Genomic DNA, 17,905 nt, shown 5'->3' on the forward strand with positions numbered 1-17,905 from the left:
ATCAGCACAAATTGACAAAATAAGACAACTATGGGATTTTTTTCACAAAATAAGACATCAATGAAATAACTTGATAATATGAACTGATTAGGATAAATTACCCAAGATGATGAGAACTAGAATTAAAGTGATGGAAGTGGACAGATTTATGAGAAAGAAAACTTGGTAGGATAAAAATCTCTAGATTAGAAAAGGAAATTCACCCTTGCTAAATGGAGATATGCTCCAGACCATTCACTATCTTTGGAAGTCTGTAAATGGTCTCCAGAATAGTCTTATCTACCAGGAGAGAAAGTCCAGTGTCAATGACCCACACTGATCATGATGCTGGCATGGCCTTCTATCATATATTCATATACTGGCTCTTCTGTATAGGTATCAGCTCCTTGTGAGTTTTGTTATAGTGAGTTAACTCCCCAGAATATGAATGTTGATAGATAACTTTGCAGAAACACAGAGTTCTAGACCTGAGAGTCCTTTCAAAACCATCTACAGATGTTCACTGACTTTCGATGGGTTTACACCTCATGGTAAGCTGAAAACATCGTAAGTCAAAATGTATTTAATACAGATAACCTACTGAACATCATAGCTTAGCAGAGCCTATATTAAATGTGCTCAGAAAACTTAATCAGCCTACATTTGTGCAAAATTACCTAGCATATAGCCTATTTTATAATAAAATGTTGAATATCTCATGTAATTTATTGGATATGATACTGAAGTACAGTTTCTACTGAATGTGTATCACTTTCACACCATTATAAAGTTGAAAAATTGTTAAGAAAAACCATTGTAAATTGTAAACCATCTGTGGTTCACTCTCTTCATTTTGAACCTACAGAGTGCCCAAAAAGATCCTGGAACTGGAGGTCTCCGTAGCATTAGTGGGAGGACAAATGCCTACCAAGATAATCCTTCTTTATTGAGATTGGAATAAACATCTTTAAACTCAATCTGAAAAGGGAGAGAGATAGTATAATCTGTATGCCTTGTCCCCTCTCTGGTGCCCCAGGGCCCTTTGTTTTAATGAAGTATTAACATTTACAACTTGCAGAATTGGAAAAATATCACTACTAAAATGGCACATAATTCTTTATAAGCTCTTGAACAGAACTGATAGGCACTTGCACTGAAAAGTCTGCAGATTGATTTTTATCAGTTTAGCATCTGTAGATAAAACAAGCTAAACTGAAACTGAATATTTGTTACAGGATGTTAACATCGCAAAGCCTTTTGTTGACTCTAACTAATTCACCCAACCAATCTTCCTGAGATGTGTCATTTTCTGCCTCAAAGGCATTAATGGTTTGTGAAAGATAATAAAGTGAATTGAGTTTATATTTTAATATTTTGTGTCCAATGTTCAGGGAACTTGATCAAAATTAATTTTGGTGATATGAAGAAAAAGACAATATCAGTGCTACTTTAGAAATGAGAGATACTATAGTTTATATATGACTTAATGTTGCTAAATTTTAAAAATTTGTTGGAATATTCCAAAGTAATTGTTTAATCTGCTAACAAAGAATGAAAAAGTCATAGTTTCTTCCTATAAAACCCATCTTCCGTTGAATTTTTATTTTTAAAACTACTATGAATTTGAAGTTTCCTTTAAACTACTCTATTAAAATTTAATTAACCATGGCTAAATTTTGCTGTATGCCACATTAATATTAATAGCAATAACACATTGAAGCATAATAACACAGAGACAAAAGATATTGCTTGAAGCCTAAATCTCAATTTTCTACTGTGACATAAGGATATACAGTCATCCTTAGTTATATACTGGAGATTAGTTCCAAGACCACCACCATCACTGCCGCACTGCAGTACCTCAGTCTGCAGATGCTCAGGTTCCTGATATAAAATGGTATAGTATTTGCATATTGCCTATCCATATCCTCCTGTATAATTTAAATAATCACTAGATTACTTATTATACCCAATACAATGTAACTTCTATGTAAATAGTTGTTATATTGTATCATTTTTATTCGTATTATTTTAATTGTTGCAGTGTTATTTTTTATTCTTTTTCTGAATATTTTCAATCTGTGGTTGGTTGAATCCATGAATATGGAACATGAGGATTCAGAGGGCTGACTGTAAATATAACAATCACACTGTTTCAAGAGCATTTCATTTACTTAGACTTTGGTACTCACAATTAATATTACATATAAGGAAAACTTCTAAGGTATAAAACATTTTTGCCATAATTAAATTAGCATTTGCATAAACCATTTTTCTCTCTAGTTAATATGCTTCTCTTAATGAAATGACTTAATACTAGTGATAAAAAACACTACTTATTTGAATAGGCATGATCTTTTTGGTAACAAACACACTCTCTCTTACTTAATAGCAAAATGATTTAGCAATTTTAGAGAATTACTGACCAAATTAATTTATAAAAATCATACAGTTGCTGTCTGCTAAAGCTGGTCTGTACCATGGACAAGAGGAACTTATTTGAATCAATTTTTCACAAATTTAATTAAAATCAAATTAATAAAAAAATATTAATTACTTTTTAATGGAGATATAAGAAGATACTGAGCATCTGGATCTCAAGTGGTCACCACCTTCAGTTCAGAACAAAATTCACTTGTTTTATCTACAGCTGAGTTAGTTCCTGTGTGTGTCCTGTACAAATGTCTGCATGGACCTTCTCCAGAGGGGTGCTGTCAGCATCTCCTCTGTCTGGAAAATTTCTGCACTCTGAATCTACCATTTCCCAGCAGGGTTGACAATCTTGACCTCTAGGCAGAGCTGTTGGAGCTTTACTTCCTGGCATATTTTGATATCCTGCCCTGGCTTTTCCTCCAAGTTCCAGGCTCTGTGAAACCAATGGTCTACTTGACATGTCCACCTGAATGTCTCATAGGCATCACACACTTAATAAGACCAACAGCAAACTCTTGAACTCTTGACTTCTGCATCACTCCAGACTTGCTCTTCCTGGTCAGTAACTGGCATTATCCTCTACGCAGCTGGCCGAACCAAAAACTCAGGGGTCAGCCTTGAGTCCTCTTCCTCTGACGTTTTTACATCTAATCCATCCTCAAGTCCTTTCAGCTACACCACCTGCCCACTTCCCTCATCTCCATGGCCGTGAACACAGTCCAAGCCACCAGCATCTCTTGTGTACACTTGCAATAGCCTTCTATTCTTTTTGCATCTACTTTTGCCTCCATAATCCATTTTCCACTCAGTAACCAAAGCAAACTTTACAAAAACCAACCAGACTGTTGGCACAAGGAGGCCCTCTCTCACCACTCCTATTCGACGTAGTATTGGAAGATCTGGCCAGGGTAATCAGGCAAGAGAAAGAAAGAAAGCGTATTCAAATAGAAAGAGAGGAAGTCAAATTGTCTCTGTTTGCAGATGACGTGATTGTATATTTAGAAAACCCCATCGTCTCACCCCTAAAACTCCTTAAGCTGATAAGCAACTTCAGCAAAGTCTCAGGATACAAAATCAATGTGCAAAAATCACAAGCATTCCTATATACCAATAATAGACAAGCAGAGAGCCAAATCATGAGTGAACTCCCATTCACAATTGCTTCAAAGAGAATTCAACACCTAGGAATACAACTTACAAGGGATGTGAAGGACCTCTTCAAGGAGAACTACAAACCACTGCTCAAGGAAATAAGAGAGGACACAAACAAATGGAAAAACATTCCATGCTCATGGATAGGAAGAATCAATATCGTGAAAATGGCCATACTGCCCAAAGTAATTTATAGATTAAATGCTATCCCCATCAAGCTACAATTGACTTTCTTCACAGCATTAGAAAAAACCTACTTTAAATTTCATATGGAACCAAAAAAGAGCCATATAGCCAAGACAATCCTAAGCAAAAAGAACAAAGCTTGGAGGCATCACACTACCTGACTTCAAACTGCACTACAAGGCTATAGTAACCAAAACAGCATTGTACTGGTACCAAAACAGATATATAGACCAATGGAACAGAACAGAGGCCTCAGAAATAACATCACACATCTACAACCATCTGATCTTTAACAAACCTGACAAAAACAAGCAATGGGGAAAGGATTCCCTATTTAATGAATGGTATTGGGAAAACTGGCTAGCCATATGCAGAAAACTGAAACTGGACCCTTTCCTTATACCTTATACAAAAATTAAAGACTTCAATGTAAGGCCTAAAACCATAAAAGCCCGAGAAGAAAACCTAGGCAATACCATTCAGGACACAGGCATGGGCATGACTAAGACACCAAAAGCAATGGTAACAAAAGCCAAAATTGACAAATAGGATCGAATTAAAGTAAAGAGCTTCTGCACAGCAAAAGAAACTATCATCAAAGTGAACAGGCAACCTACAGAATGGGAGAAAATTTTTGCGACCTACTCATCTGACAAAGGGCTAATATCCAGAATCTACAATGAACTTAAACAAATTTACAAGAAAAAAACAAACAACCCCATCAAAAAGTGGGTGAAGGATATGAACAGACACTTCTCAAAAGAAGACATTTATGTGGCCAACAAACATGAAATAAAGCTCATCATCACTGGTCATTAGAGAAATGCAAACCAAAACCAGAATGAGATACCATCTCACGCCAGTTAGAATGGCGATCATTAAAAAGTCAGGAAACAACAGATTATAGAGAAGATGTGGAAAAATAGGAATGCTTTCACACTGTTGGTGGGAGTGTAAATTAGTTCAACCATTGTGGAAGACAGTGTGGTAATTCCTCAAGGATCTAGAACCAGAAATACCATTTGACCCAGCAATCCCATTACTGGGTATATACCCAAAGGATTATAAATCATTCTACTATAAAGACACATGCACACGTATGTTTATTGTGGCACCATTCACAATAGCAAAGACTTGGAACCAACCCAAATGCCCATCAAAGATAGACTGGATAAACAAAATGTGGCACATATACACCATGGAATACTATGCAGCCATAAAAATGGATGAGTTCATGTCTTTTACAGGGACGTGGATGAAGCTGGAAACCATCATTCTCAGCAAACTAACACAGGAGCAGAAAACCAAATACCACATGTTCTCACTCATAAGTGGGAGTTGAACAATGAGAACACATGGACACAGGGAGGGCAACATCACACACCGGGGCCTGTCAGGGGTGGGGAGCTAGGGGAGGGATAGCATTAGGAGAAATACCTAATATAGGTGATGGGTTGATGGGTGCAGCAAACCACCATGGCATGTGTATACCTATGTAACAAACCTCCATGTTCTGCACATGTATCCCAGAACTTAAAGTATAAAAACAAACAAACAAATAAACAAAACCCAAAAAAACAAACAAACCCTCCCATGGCTTCTCAGCACATGTAGAATAAAATCTGCATGGCCGCAGCCTCCTTGATCCTTTCTTCCCTGCCCCAGCATGCCCTTCTTTCTTTCCTCAGGCTTATCCCAAGATTGTTTTCCTGCCTCAAAGCCTTTGACTTGCTGCTTTCTCTTGCCTGGATAGCTCCTTCTAGTAATATAACCTCCTCACATCTCAGCCACATGTTGCCTCCCCAGAGAGACCTTTCCTACCCAACTTCTCCAAAGTGCTGTCTGCCCCATTCTTTCAGTCATGTTACCTGCAGCCAAAAAAATCTTAATACGTATGCTCTTCATTCCATTACATTTTCTTATTTTCTTTACAGCATGTCTTATTAGGTAAGATGATCTAACATATTTATTCTTAATACTTTATAACGTTCTTTAAGTACATATTTATTTATAAAGACTTTCAGGGCTTTGCTCAAATGTCACCTCCTTGATGAGACCTTTCCCTGCCACCTTTCATACCACATCGACCCCCTCACATGTCTGTTGGCTGTTCTCTGTTTTCTTTTTCCTCTGCTTAGCACTTAGCCCTAGAAAGCATATACATTGGACTTACTTGTCTTATGCATTGTCTTCCCCTTTACAATGGAAACTCTGTAAGCGCTAGGGCTTTTAAAATATGTTCTATTGATGGCTGTATCTCTAATGCTTAGAACAGAGCCTAGCACACAGTGGGCTTTCACCAAATATTTGTTAATAATTAAAAAAAATCTTCCACTGGAATCCACAAGAATGTTCACTGTATTGTATTGTAATTATTTTTAAATTTTCTGTATATTATGATGTTTTGACATCTTAAAAAAACCTCTCTGGCTAGGGAGAGACTGCCCTGAGCTAGACAATTCTGAGATGGCCAGTGCTCAGCCAGGAGAAAGCTTTTGATATGCAAATTAACCAATCCAGAGCCATGCCTCCCCTACTTTAATCATCTCAGGGCCAGGTACCACCCCTGTAGGCAAAAGGTACCACCTCTGTAGGCAAAAGGTACCGCTCTTGTAGGCTGAAATTATTCAAACCAGCCAGTCCTAAACTGTTCACCCTGCCCTACTTTGCCTCTTCCTTGGAAACCTCAATAAAGACTATGGCCAAACCTTCCCCTCGCTCTTGCCTACCATCCCCTGATCATCTTGAGTCTTTCCCATGTAGCCCTGTTTGGCATACTGGGCCTCCTGTCTCTAGGACTTGTGAGCATAATAAACTTTGCTTTTTCCTAATCCTGTCCTGTGAGACCTCTTGTAGCTGCACCTGACTAAGCATCTCATAAAAGAATGCAAAACAGACATTCCCAGGGCCTAAAACACTGACATGCAGCGGGTTTATGCAGTTACAGGTGAAAGGGGACATGCTTCATGAAAGAAGTTGGAAACTAGAGAAAGCCAGATAAGAAAGGAGACGGTGGGAGATGAGGATAAAGGTAGCTGCTAAGAAATGAGTCCGTTGGAAAAAACTATAGAGACATCAAAGTATGTTCCACTTTATATTTTAGAAAGGTCTTTCCTAAGCATACTTGCAACCTCCAGTTATAAAACTGAGAGTCTGAAAGCTCTGAGGAGCCTCAAGTGAATACTGTATGGTGGGATTAGATGGAATGGGACATGAGGGGATGGTAAATCAATGACAAAAGTGTTACTGTTTATTTTCTTTTCAAAGCCAGAGAGAAGTCATATGGAGGGGGAGCAGAAAAAAATGTTACTAAATTCAGCAGCATGCAATAGTGATAATTGTATCTCTTGCTTATGCATATACATGAGAAACTGATTCTGTAGAGAAATTAGAAAGGGAAAATAGTGAGGAGTAAAAAATTCAATCACACAAAACACATGAACATCAAAGAAGTGTCCTAAGGAGAAGGGTCTCAGAATACCTGCGCCTTCCCATATCTTGCTCGTGGACTCTGAGGGTATTTGCGTACTAGTTCTTTAAATGCATTCACTGCTTCCTCAATTTTTCCCTGTTAGAAAGACAAAATTACATAAATAAAATAAATTAAAATGAATAATCAATCAATATTGTTATTTAATATTCAGCAAGTGGTTTTGTCAGAGTTTCCTAGATTCCATCCTGAGTGTAAAGATAGTTTTATCTAAGATTTTTAAAAAAGATATATTAAGGCAAACAGAAAACTAGTAATGAACACATATTTACTTAATTTTTAAAAAGACAGAAGGACAGAAAACCAAACATCGCATGTTCTCACTTGTAGGTGGGAACTGAACAATGAGAACACTTGGACACAGGGTGGGGAACATCACACACTGGGGCCTGTCGTGGGGTGGGGGGATGGAGGAGGGCTAGCATTAGGAGATATACCTAATGTACATGACGGGTGAACGGGTGCACCACACCAACATGGCACATGTATACTGTATACATAGGTAACAAACCTGCACATTGTGCACATGTACCATAGAACTTAAAGTATAATAATAAAAACATAAATAAATAAATAAAATGACAAAAATAAAAGAAAATGGCAAGGATGCCCAATCTCGCAAAAAAAAAAAAAAAAAAAAAAAGACAAGACACCTGATAAATGATGTAATATGTGGTTTTGCTAAAGAAATTGAATTTTCCTTCAATAATAAGTACAGGTTCTACCATGTTCTTGAATATTGTATTAGTCTGTTTTCACACTGCTATAAAAAATACCTGAGACTGGATAATTTATAAAGGAAAGACGTTTAACTGAATCACAGTTCCACATGGCTGGGGAGGCCTGAGGAAACTTGTGATTGTGGCAGAAGGCAAAGAGGAATCAAGGACCTTCCTGACATGGTGGCAAGAGAGAGAAGAGTGAGGAGTGAAGGGGGAAGATCCCCTTATAAAACCATCAGATCTCATGAGAACTTACTATCATGAGAACAGCATGGGGGAAACTGCCCCCTTGATCCAATCACCTTCCACCAGGTGTCTCTCTAGGCACATGGGGATTATGGGGATTACAATTTGAGATGGGATTTGGGTGGGGACACAGTGAAACCATATAATTCCACCCCAGATCCCTCCCAATTCTCATGTCCTCACATTTCAAAACACAATCATGCCTTTACAACAGTCCCACAAAAGTTTAACTCATTCCAGCATAAACCCAAAGTCAAAGTCCAAAGTCTCATCTGAGACAAGGCAAGTCCCATCCACTTAGAAGCCTGTAAAATCAAAAGCAAATCAGTTACTTCTAAGATACAATGGGGGTACAGGTATTGGATAAATGCTCCCATTCAAAACGGGAGAAATTGGACCAAGAAGCAGCCTCTCCGCTCCTTCTAGGATCTCCGCCTGGTTCGGCCCGCCTGCCTCCACTCCTACCTCCACCATGTCCATCAGGGTGACCCAGAAGTCCTACAAGGTGTCCACCTCTGGCCCCCGGGCCTTCAGCAGCCGCTCCTACATGAGTGGGCCCTGTGCTCGCATCAGCTCCTCGAGCTTCTCCCGAGTGGGCAGCAGCACCTTTCGGGGTGGCCTGGGCGGCAGCTGTGGTGGGGCCAGCGGCATGGGAGGCATCACCGCAGTCACGGTCAACCAGAGCCTACTGAGCCCCCTTGTCCTGGAGGTGGACCCCAACATCCAGGCCATGCACACCCAGGAGAAGGAGCAGATCAAGACCCTCAACAACAAGTTTGCCTCCTTCATAGACAAGGTATGGTTCCTGGAGCAGCAGAACAAGATGCTGGAGACCAAGTGGAGCCTCCTGCAGCAGCAGAAGACGGCTCAGAGCAACATGGACAACATGTTCGAGAGCTACATCAACAACCTTAGGCGGCAGCTGGAGACTCTGGGCCAGGAGAAGCTGAAGCTGGAGGCGGAGCTTGGCAACATGCAGGGGCTGGTGGAGGACTTCAAGAACAAGTATGAGGATGAGATCAATAAGCATACAGAGATGGAGAATGAATTTGTCCTCATCAAGAAGGATGTGGATGAAGCTTACATGAACAAGGTAGAGCTGGAGTCTCGCCTGGAAGGGCTGACCGACGAGATCAACTTCCTCAGGCAGCTGTATGAAAAGGAGATCCGGGAGCCGCAGTCCCAGATCTCAGACACATCTGTGGTGCTGTCCATGGACAACAGCCGCTCCCTGGACATGGACAGCATCATTGCTGAGGTCAAGGCACAGTACGAGGATATTGCCAACTGCAGCTGGGCTGAGGCTGAGAGCATGTACCAGATCAAGTATGAGGAGCTGCAGAGCCTGGCTGGGAAGCACGGGGATGACCTGCGGCGCACAAAGACTGAGATCTCTGAGATGAACCAGAACATCAGCCAGCTCCAGGCTGAGATTGAGGGCCTCAAAGGCCAGAGGGCTTCCCTGGAGGCCACCATTGCAGGTGCCGAGCAGCGTGGAGAGCTGGCCATTAAGGATGCCAACGCCAAGTTGTCCGAGCTGGAGGCCGCCCTGCAGCGGGCCAAGCAGGACATGGCACGGCAGCTGCGTGAGTACCAGGAGCTGATGAACGTCAAACTGGCCCTGGACATCGAGATCGCCACCTACAGGAAGCTGCTGGAGGGAGAGGAGAGCAGGCTGGAGTCTGGGATGCAGAACATGAGTATTCATACGAAGACCACCAGCGGCTATGAAGGTGGTCTGAGCTCGGCCTATGGGGGCCTCACAAGCCCTGGCCTCAGCTACGGCCTGGGCTCCAGCTTTGGCTCTGGCGCAGGCTCCAGCTCCTTCAGCCGCACCAGCTCCTCCAGGGCCGTGGTTGTGAAGAAGATCGAGACATGTGATGGGAAGCTGGTGTCCGAGTCCTCTGACATCCTGCCCAAGTGAACAGCTGCGGCAGCCCCTCCCAGCCTACCCCTCCTGTGCTGCCCCAGAGCCTGGGAAGGAGGCCACTATTCAGGGTAGCACTGGGAACAGGAGACCCACCTGAGGCTCAGCCCTAGCCCTCAGCCCACCTGGGGAGTTTACTACCTGGGGACCCCCCTTGCCCATGCCTCCAGCTACAAAACAATTCAATTGCTTTTTTTTTGGTCCAAAATAAAACCTCAGCTAGCTCTGCCAATGTCAAAAAAAAAAAAAAAAAAGGGGGAGAAATTGGCCAAAACAAAGGGGCTTCAAGTTCCATGCAAGTCTGAAATCCAGTGTGGCAGTCATTAAATTTTAAAGCTCTGAAATCATCTCCTTTGACTCCATGTCTCACATCCAGGTCATGCTGATACAAGTGGTGCGCTCTCATGGTCTTGGGCAGCTCCACCCTGTGGCTTTGCAGGGTACAGTCCCCCTCCCAGCTGCTTTCATGGGCTGGTCTTAGGTATCTGCGGCTTTTCCAGGCACACAGTACAAGCTGTTGGTGGATCTACCATTCTGGGGCCTGCAGGATGGTGGCCGTCTTCTCACAACTCCACTAGGCAGTGCCCCAGTGGGGACTCTATGTGGGGGATCCAACCCCACATTTCCCTTCTACGCTGCCCTAGCAGAGGTTCTCCATGAGGGCTCCACCCGTACAGCAAACTTTTGCTTGGACATCCAGGCAATTCAATACACATCCTCTGAAATCTAGGCAGAGGTTCCCAAACCTCAATTCTTGACTTCTGTGTACCTGCAGGCCCAGTATTGAAATCTGCGTTACTCTTCGATGGCCTCTGTAACAAACTACCACAAACTTGATGGCTTAAAATAAGAGAACTTTGTTCTCTCGCAGTTTTGCAGAACAGATTTCCAGAATTAGTTTCTCTGGGATGAAATCAAGATGGTGGCAGGGCTGTGCTCTCTCCAGAGGTTTTACAGGAATATTTGTCCTTGTCTATTCCCAGTATTTCTTGATTTGTGAATGGATCACTCCAATATCCAATTCTGTCTTCATACTGCTTTCTTTCTCCTCTGTATGTGCTACTTTTTATTTTGTCTGCATCAAATTTCCCTCTATCCCTCTCTTATGAGGAAACATGATTGCATTTAAAGCCCAACTGGATAATCCAGGATAATCTCTCTATCTCAATGTCCTTAATCGCATCTGCAAAGATCCTTTTCCCAAATAACATTTACAGGTTCCAGACACATATCTTTTGGGGGTCTATTTTCAGCCTAGTATGCACCCCATGCAACTTAAATTGCAACTGTCAAAGCTATTTCAATGATAATTGTGCTAAATGTACTAATATCAGACTTAAAACATAAGAATAACAATGTTCATAACAAATTTGATAAGGTGAGATATTCCTGCTTGACACTGTCAAGGCTGTTAAAATAATGGGATATTTTGGCTCTGTCTGCAGCATCCTTTGAATCCCTGCAAGACAGAGGCTCTGTGACTTTCCTGAGGGGCCATCAGCCTTGCTTTCACTTCAGTTGGCTGGCAAAGTAAATGTGTTTGCTTTTAGTCTGAAAGATTTTCCCTTCCCTAAGTTTTTGTATAGCTCCAAACACTATTGCTCAATTCTAATTTAAAAACTCAGCTGCAAGACACACAATGTTTGAAGAATTGCCTGAAAATGATCTGTTCCTCAACATAGCTTATAATGTTCTCCTAGGACCAAGACAGTTCATGGGAGAGACATGGACGTAGGCCACACTGTGTTGACATGAGGCCAATGGGCTGTGCGGAAGGATAATAAGATACATTCCTGCAGCTGCATGGTAGAATAATCCACTGGTATAATGTCAGTGGGGAAGTAGGAAGTTTTGCATCCATCAGTATACCTTTTATGAAGATCTACAGCCAAATGTTTCTCTCTGGACTTGGAGCAGAACAACTCTTCTGATGAACAATATTAATCTTATCTTCTGATTCTGTTTTCCATGTTGTCCCTCGAGGAATTGTTGACTTCATTCCTAGCATGGTTTAGAGCCGGTGGTGTGAACTTTCAGGTATTTGATTACATTTTCTTTACTCCCTCCCCACCTTTTCAAAAATCACTTACAATGCTGTAATAATAAGTGATTCCAACAAATAAGCAAATATATTTCAGTATATCATTTCAAACCCTTTTTCCAGAGGTAGGAAAGCATTTTAAATAATAAATACTATTATTTTTTAAAATAGAGGATTGGAATATAATCTGATCTATACTTTTCTGGGGGGAGTAAAAAGCGAACACATACTTTCATGTAACATAGTCCTTGAGCCTAAGGCATGAACTGAGGCTGCACTGGCTCTGTGTGGAGTGTGTGTTAGTTGGCCTCGGCTGGTCCAGTGCACTAAGGTGCATCCTCTGAAAATACTAGCCATAAAAACAACCCTAAAAGACTGAATTATGTTGATGAGTCAGTCAATAACATAGCTTCCTGTTGTTTCAGAAGCAAGAATTCTATATGGGGCTACTTCTTCCTCTTTTATTTCCCTGGTATAAATTCAAGATGCTCCTTGAGAAAAATATAACTTCTCCAAAGGAGCAACACTGCAGAATACCCCATAACTGAGCCCTCCTTTATCATTCATATAATTACATTAAAATCCTTCTCTAAAGCTGCTCATATGTTTTTTACACTGAAAGTCACCTGTGCAATAGGCACTCCCATTTTTATATATGACATTTAGTATAGAGAAAGTGGAGGCTGCCAAAGGAGGTGGCAGAAAAAGATTATTGCTTCAATTCTATTAAGAAATACAAACTGACCACAAACAGTAGATGGCTTCACTTCATAAAGTTAAACAAGACAGTTAACTTTCTTGTTTACTATCAGAAAGTAGGAATCATTCCACGTGGTTAGATTTAAGGGAAGTGAACAATGACTTTGCTGCAATATTCTGTGGAGTTACTATATTTTTATCGGCAAACCTTGGCTTTGGAGCCTCACCTAATGCCAGTTCCAAAAGCTTTTACGCTCATTGGTACACTTTCAATAAACATGCGGACGTACATTCTTGTCCCATTTTAGTTCCTAACCAGTGTTTTCATTGTTGTTTGTTTACTTAAAGCCCACTTGTTCCTTTATTATTGCAGCCAATGTCTACTGATTAAAAAGCCTATTACAGGAAAACTAATGAACATTACAGAGTCTACATTCAAGTGCAGAGTAGAGAAACAAATTTCTGCCAAAAAACAAGATGATTAATTGAAGATATGATTAAATACATTATAATAAATATTTTTGCACCCGATAATTAGATGATATGACCAAGGTAAGGGAATGAATAACTTAAATCCAGTTTCAATTTATTGTTCTCAAAATTGTAATATCTATAAAGAAATGCAAGTAATATTTCAAATATATCGACAAATTAAAATATAAATAAGTTACCCTGAAAACTGGAGGTGCATGAGGTTAACCCTAAGTAAGAAGAATGTCATTTCATCTACCAATTACTATCCTGAGTAATGGACTGACCTAGTTTTTCTTTTTGCATCAAGGAGCTATAAAATTAAAAACTTGTACTTCTATGATACTTGACAGTGTTATTATTATTATTATTATTATTTTAATCTCACTTATGGCTCACGCCTGTAATCTTAGCACTTTCGGAGGCTGAGACGGGTGGATCACTTGAGGTCAGGAGTTCAAGACCAGCCTGGGCAACATGGTGAAACCCTGTCTCTACTAAAAATACAAAAATTAGCCAGGCATGGTGGTGAGCACCTGTAATCCCAGCTACTCAGGAGGAGAACTGCTTAAACTCAGGAAGCAGAGGTTCCAGTTAGCCGAGACTGTGCCACTGCACTTCAGCCTGGGTGGAGGCTCTGTCCAAAAAAAAAAAAAATTTCTCATTTGATCTTTAAATTGATCTTTAAAAAACTCAATTAGGAGGTAGAAAGAATATTTATCATTATCATGTCTGTAAGAAAACTAACGCCCAGAAGAGCCAAGTGGTTTCCCCAAAGCTACATAACTAGAATGTGATGGAGGTAGGCTGACACCCGCATCGGCTGGCCTGAAGGAAAGTTCTATTTCTCTTTGGCCATGTGGTAGCAATTCTCTTCCATCTGATTCATTTCATGTGGAATGTTCATGTGCCTGGGGAAAAATCCACTCTATTCAACTGTTGTTTCTTTTACACTTACTATTTTTTTTTAACAAATCAAGAGTAATGCCTGAGTTTATTTAACAACAAAACCATTGCACAAAAAATATCAACCTACCCTTTTACGGAGTTTTTCTGCAGCATCAAGTTCAGCTTTAATAGTCTTATCAAATTTATTTAAAAGTTTAGGCTTCCTTTTCTTAACTGAAAGAAAAAAGAGATTTTTATTTTTAACGTTTTTTGGCTAGAAATAGTTATTAAGCATAACAATTTACAAGTAGTGGGAAACCTGATGCTGGTCTCCACCAAAGACCTGCAGGAGAAGGCACACTGCAGGCTCGCCTTCCATTTCCTCCCCTAGATGGTGTGATGAAGTCAGTGACTGCCAAGGAAGGCAATGCAGCCCTTACCTATCTGCTACAATGTGTTCTTGGGAGAGTGGGTGGATAGTATACTGAAACTCTCCAGGATACTGGCTTGGTTTCTGGGATGTAAATGGTGGGTATGACTTCTAAACTCTCATAATCTACTTCTTGGCTATGTCCAAAAGATTGTTTAAAATAGTTTTTTTGAATATGTCCACAACTTTTTCTGATACAGATAAAGATGAAAATGGAAGGCTCCTCTCAAAGAAGTCAAATAAAACAGAATTTCTTCGTTTAGCATTCAAGGTCCTTCCTGGACTGACCACCCCAGCTATGTTCCATACTTCAGCCAAAATAGACTGCCCCATGATCCCCAAATAAGCGTTTTGTGCCATTTCTTCTCTTTCTTTTTCTTTTCTTTCTTTCTTTCTTTTTTTTTCTTTTTTTTTTTTTTTCTGTAGAAACAGAGTCTCACTATGTCACCCAGGTTGGTCTTGAACTCCTGGCCTCAAGAGATCCTCCTGCCTTGGCCTCCCAAGGTGCTGGGGTTATAGGCATGAGCCACTGTGCCCAACCTGTGCCATTTCTTATGCTACCTCATTTAAATAAAAAGCCTGTTCTTTATCTTCTTCTGTGAAAAATGTGCCTATCCTTCAACAGTAAGTTCAAAACCACGCTCCTTATAAAGTTTCTCCTGAAATCACCCACACAGTACTCAGTTCCCTGCTCCACTGTGTGCGTCTTTAAGTCCACTGCACCCTGCATATCTCTGTTTTGTGGTCCTTCCCCACTAGGGGTTTTGTTATAATCCTTCATGCACTTATCTTAGTCCTAACTCTTGCAGGGTGGTACCATGTCTTAAAAGCAGGCTCAATCTATTTATGTAAGCATGAATCCATTGCTTACTTAGCAAACAGTTTTTGGCTCTGTGCACAACCCCAGCACCCAGCAAACAGGAGCCCTCCACCCGAAGGCAAGGCACACCCAGCAGGTGAGAGGGCCAGTCCTGCTGGTGCACAACTGGCAGTGCCTGCAGAGTGGATGGATGCAGAGCACTTCTCAGAAGCCCCAAGTGACAAGAGTGGAAGCTTGAAGGGTAAGCAGAATGTTCTGGAGAAGGGGAGTGGTGGCAGGGAAGGGGGCAAAGCGGGAGGGATAGAGACGAATTAAAACAATCAGAAGAGAACTTCCTCAATTTTCTGACAATAAACCTATAGACATTAATAGCTTCTTCCCTATCTTGTCACAAAGGAAGACGGGCTGTTCTTTCTAAGGTCCCCTCTCCGCCAACACACACACCTGTCTTGTGCCTTCTGAATGTCTATTCACTCTCAGCAACTCTCGTGTGCCCCCGATGGGAATTTAATAATGCATTAAATAATGCCAAAGTTTCTGCCATCTTACAGCAAACAAACAAACCAGCCTACCCTCCTCTACTTGCCACACTCCCTCCCCTCCCCTGGGGGGCACCTCTTTGTCACCTTTCCTGTCAGCACTTTGGCTTCCTCACCCACCACATGGGCAGAAGCAAGTCTGCCAGAGGAGGGAGGGCTGTGTGGTTAAGCATCGATGGCAGGGGTCTGAGTCCCAGCTCTGTCACCTCCAAGCTCTGTGACCTAAGCCAAGCTGGCACTAAACTTTTCTGGGTCTCACTTACCTCCTCTATAAAATTAGGGGTGTTTTTGAGGGTTAAATCAGGATAGTATATGAAGCATTTAACACAGTGCTTGGCATACAGTAAGTGCTCAGTACCTGAGAGCTATTATAATAATGGCTACGGCTTTCTGCAAATCTATTTGTTCTGTTTCTTCCTATTTTACCTGGCCCTTTTGCAGCATTTGACACAGTTGATGCCCTCCTCCTTCCTAGATGATCCCTTTCCTTGACTTTTATGTTGCCCACTCTCCCAGTGTTCTTCCTCATTCTCTAGCCTCTTGAATTTCTCTTTATTGCCTCTGTAACTCCTTATCCCTGCTGCTCCTTGGGATGTTATATTCTTCACGGTCAGTCTTCAGTCTCTTTAGCGGCTTTAACTACTTAATTTCCAGCTGAGCTACAAACCAACTAGTTCATTTTCTCCTGCATCACGAAAATTATAAATCCAAGCACCTATTGACACATACCTCAAACTCAGTAAATAAAAAATAGAATTTGCTATTCCTCACACATCTATTCTTTTTCATATTGACTTTATTGCAGAGAATGACACCCAATTGTCCAAATCAGAAACTTGGTTATAAAATGCAACCAAAATAAGGGCAAAGAGGAGCACATGGAATCATCCTAAGGAAGATGGAATGGAATCACTACTGTCTTTTTAGCACTCACTGTGCGCCAGTCGCCCGGCCATGCACTATACATAGATACCTTTTATTTTCTCAACTTCCTGAACACAGGGAATTTAACTACACGGAGAAGACCACTGAGGTTCCAAAAGGGTTAGTTACCTTGACCCCTCCACTCTCTCACCCACATGGAAAGAAGTGGATACTTATTTCGTGTTTCCCAAGAAGAGGGAAGATTCTCCAAAATCCTTAGTCTCCCACCTCTCCCTACAGGGGAGGTGATATGCCTTAATCCACTTGCTGAGTTGGTGGAAGGAACTTGAAGTTCAGTTTCACTCTTTCCCTACCTCTCAAGAGCATGCACACTGAGCTGAGCTGAGCTGACCTTCTGAGAACATTTGTGCTGAGCGGAACTGCAAGAGAGGCTCTCACATGGAAGAACTAAGGCTGTTCCATGCTGTCTGGAGCAGTGGGTATGTCCAATTCTGGGGCTCAGTGTTAAGAAATCTGTTATTCCTGATTATCCAAACCCCATCTTTTAATTCAACTTTCATCAAGTAATAAAGCTGACACCCTGATCACCTTTTAATTACTTACGCATTTGTTTGCTATGATCTTCTATTATATTTATTTGACTTTCCTTCTCTCTCCTCCCAGAAACCCTAATCCCTGTAATGTTGAAAGCTATATGTGTCTATGGCAGAGACTGAAAAAACAGTGAATAATGAGCTTTAAACTGCATGCCATTATATGTTACCATATATGCTGATATGGAAAATGAATAGACATTTCTCTGTGACACAGACTGATGGTGGTAGGAGCTCATGCCTTGTCATCTCAGCACAGACTTATGTCTCCCAATTGTTCATTTTGCTTTTGTAGAAGTGTCTATCAACAGAATGACAGTGAGACCTCCAGAAAAGCCTGGTGTGCACCTGAGTAGACAGTTTCACTGTGGGCCTCACTGGTTTTCCCCAACATGTCTCTTGTG

At 41.1% G+C, this 17,905-nt stretch overlaps 2 protein-coding genes across 22 annotated transcripts in view; one reads left to right on the forward strand and one right to left on the reverse strand.

The window, feature by feature from the left end:
• The window catches only part of ASPH (aspartate beta-hydroxylase), a 214,078-nt gene that overhangs the window by 68,995 nt on the left and 127,178 nt on the right, over positions 1-17,905 (reverse strand). For all 21 annotated transcript variants that reach the window (XM_055116588.2, XM_034966138.3, XM_034966135.3 and 18 more), the window contains 2 exons: positions 14,383-14,468; positions 7,232-7,318 (listed from right to left, as the gene is read on the reverse strand). In XM_055116588.2, coding sequence (XP_054972563.2) covers positions 7,232-7,318; positions 14,383-14,468 — 173 coding nt within the window. The remainder of the gene's footprint in view (positions 1-7,231; positions 7,319-14,382; positions 14,469-17,905) is intronic.
• LOC100977932 (keratin, type II cytoskeletal 8-like) lies at positions 7,325-12,130 on the forward strand. The gene has a single exon (XM_034966150.3). It carries the CDS (start codon positions 8,576-8,578, stop codon positions 10,130-10,132), a length of 1,557 nt encoding a protein of 518 aa, XP_034822041.2. The 5' UTR covers positions 7,325-8,575; the 3' UTR covers positions 10,133-12,130.

The sequence above is a fragment of the Pan paniscus genome, chromosome 7 (assembly GCF_029289425.2).
Source record: "Pan paniscus chromosome 7, NHGRI_mPanPan1-v2.0_pri, whole genome shotgun sequence".
Lineage (NCBI taxonomy): Eukaryota > Metazoa > Chordata > Mammalia > Primates > Hominidae > Pan > Pan paniscus.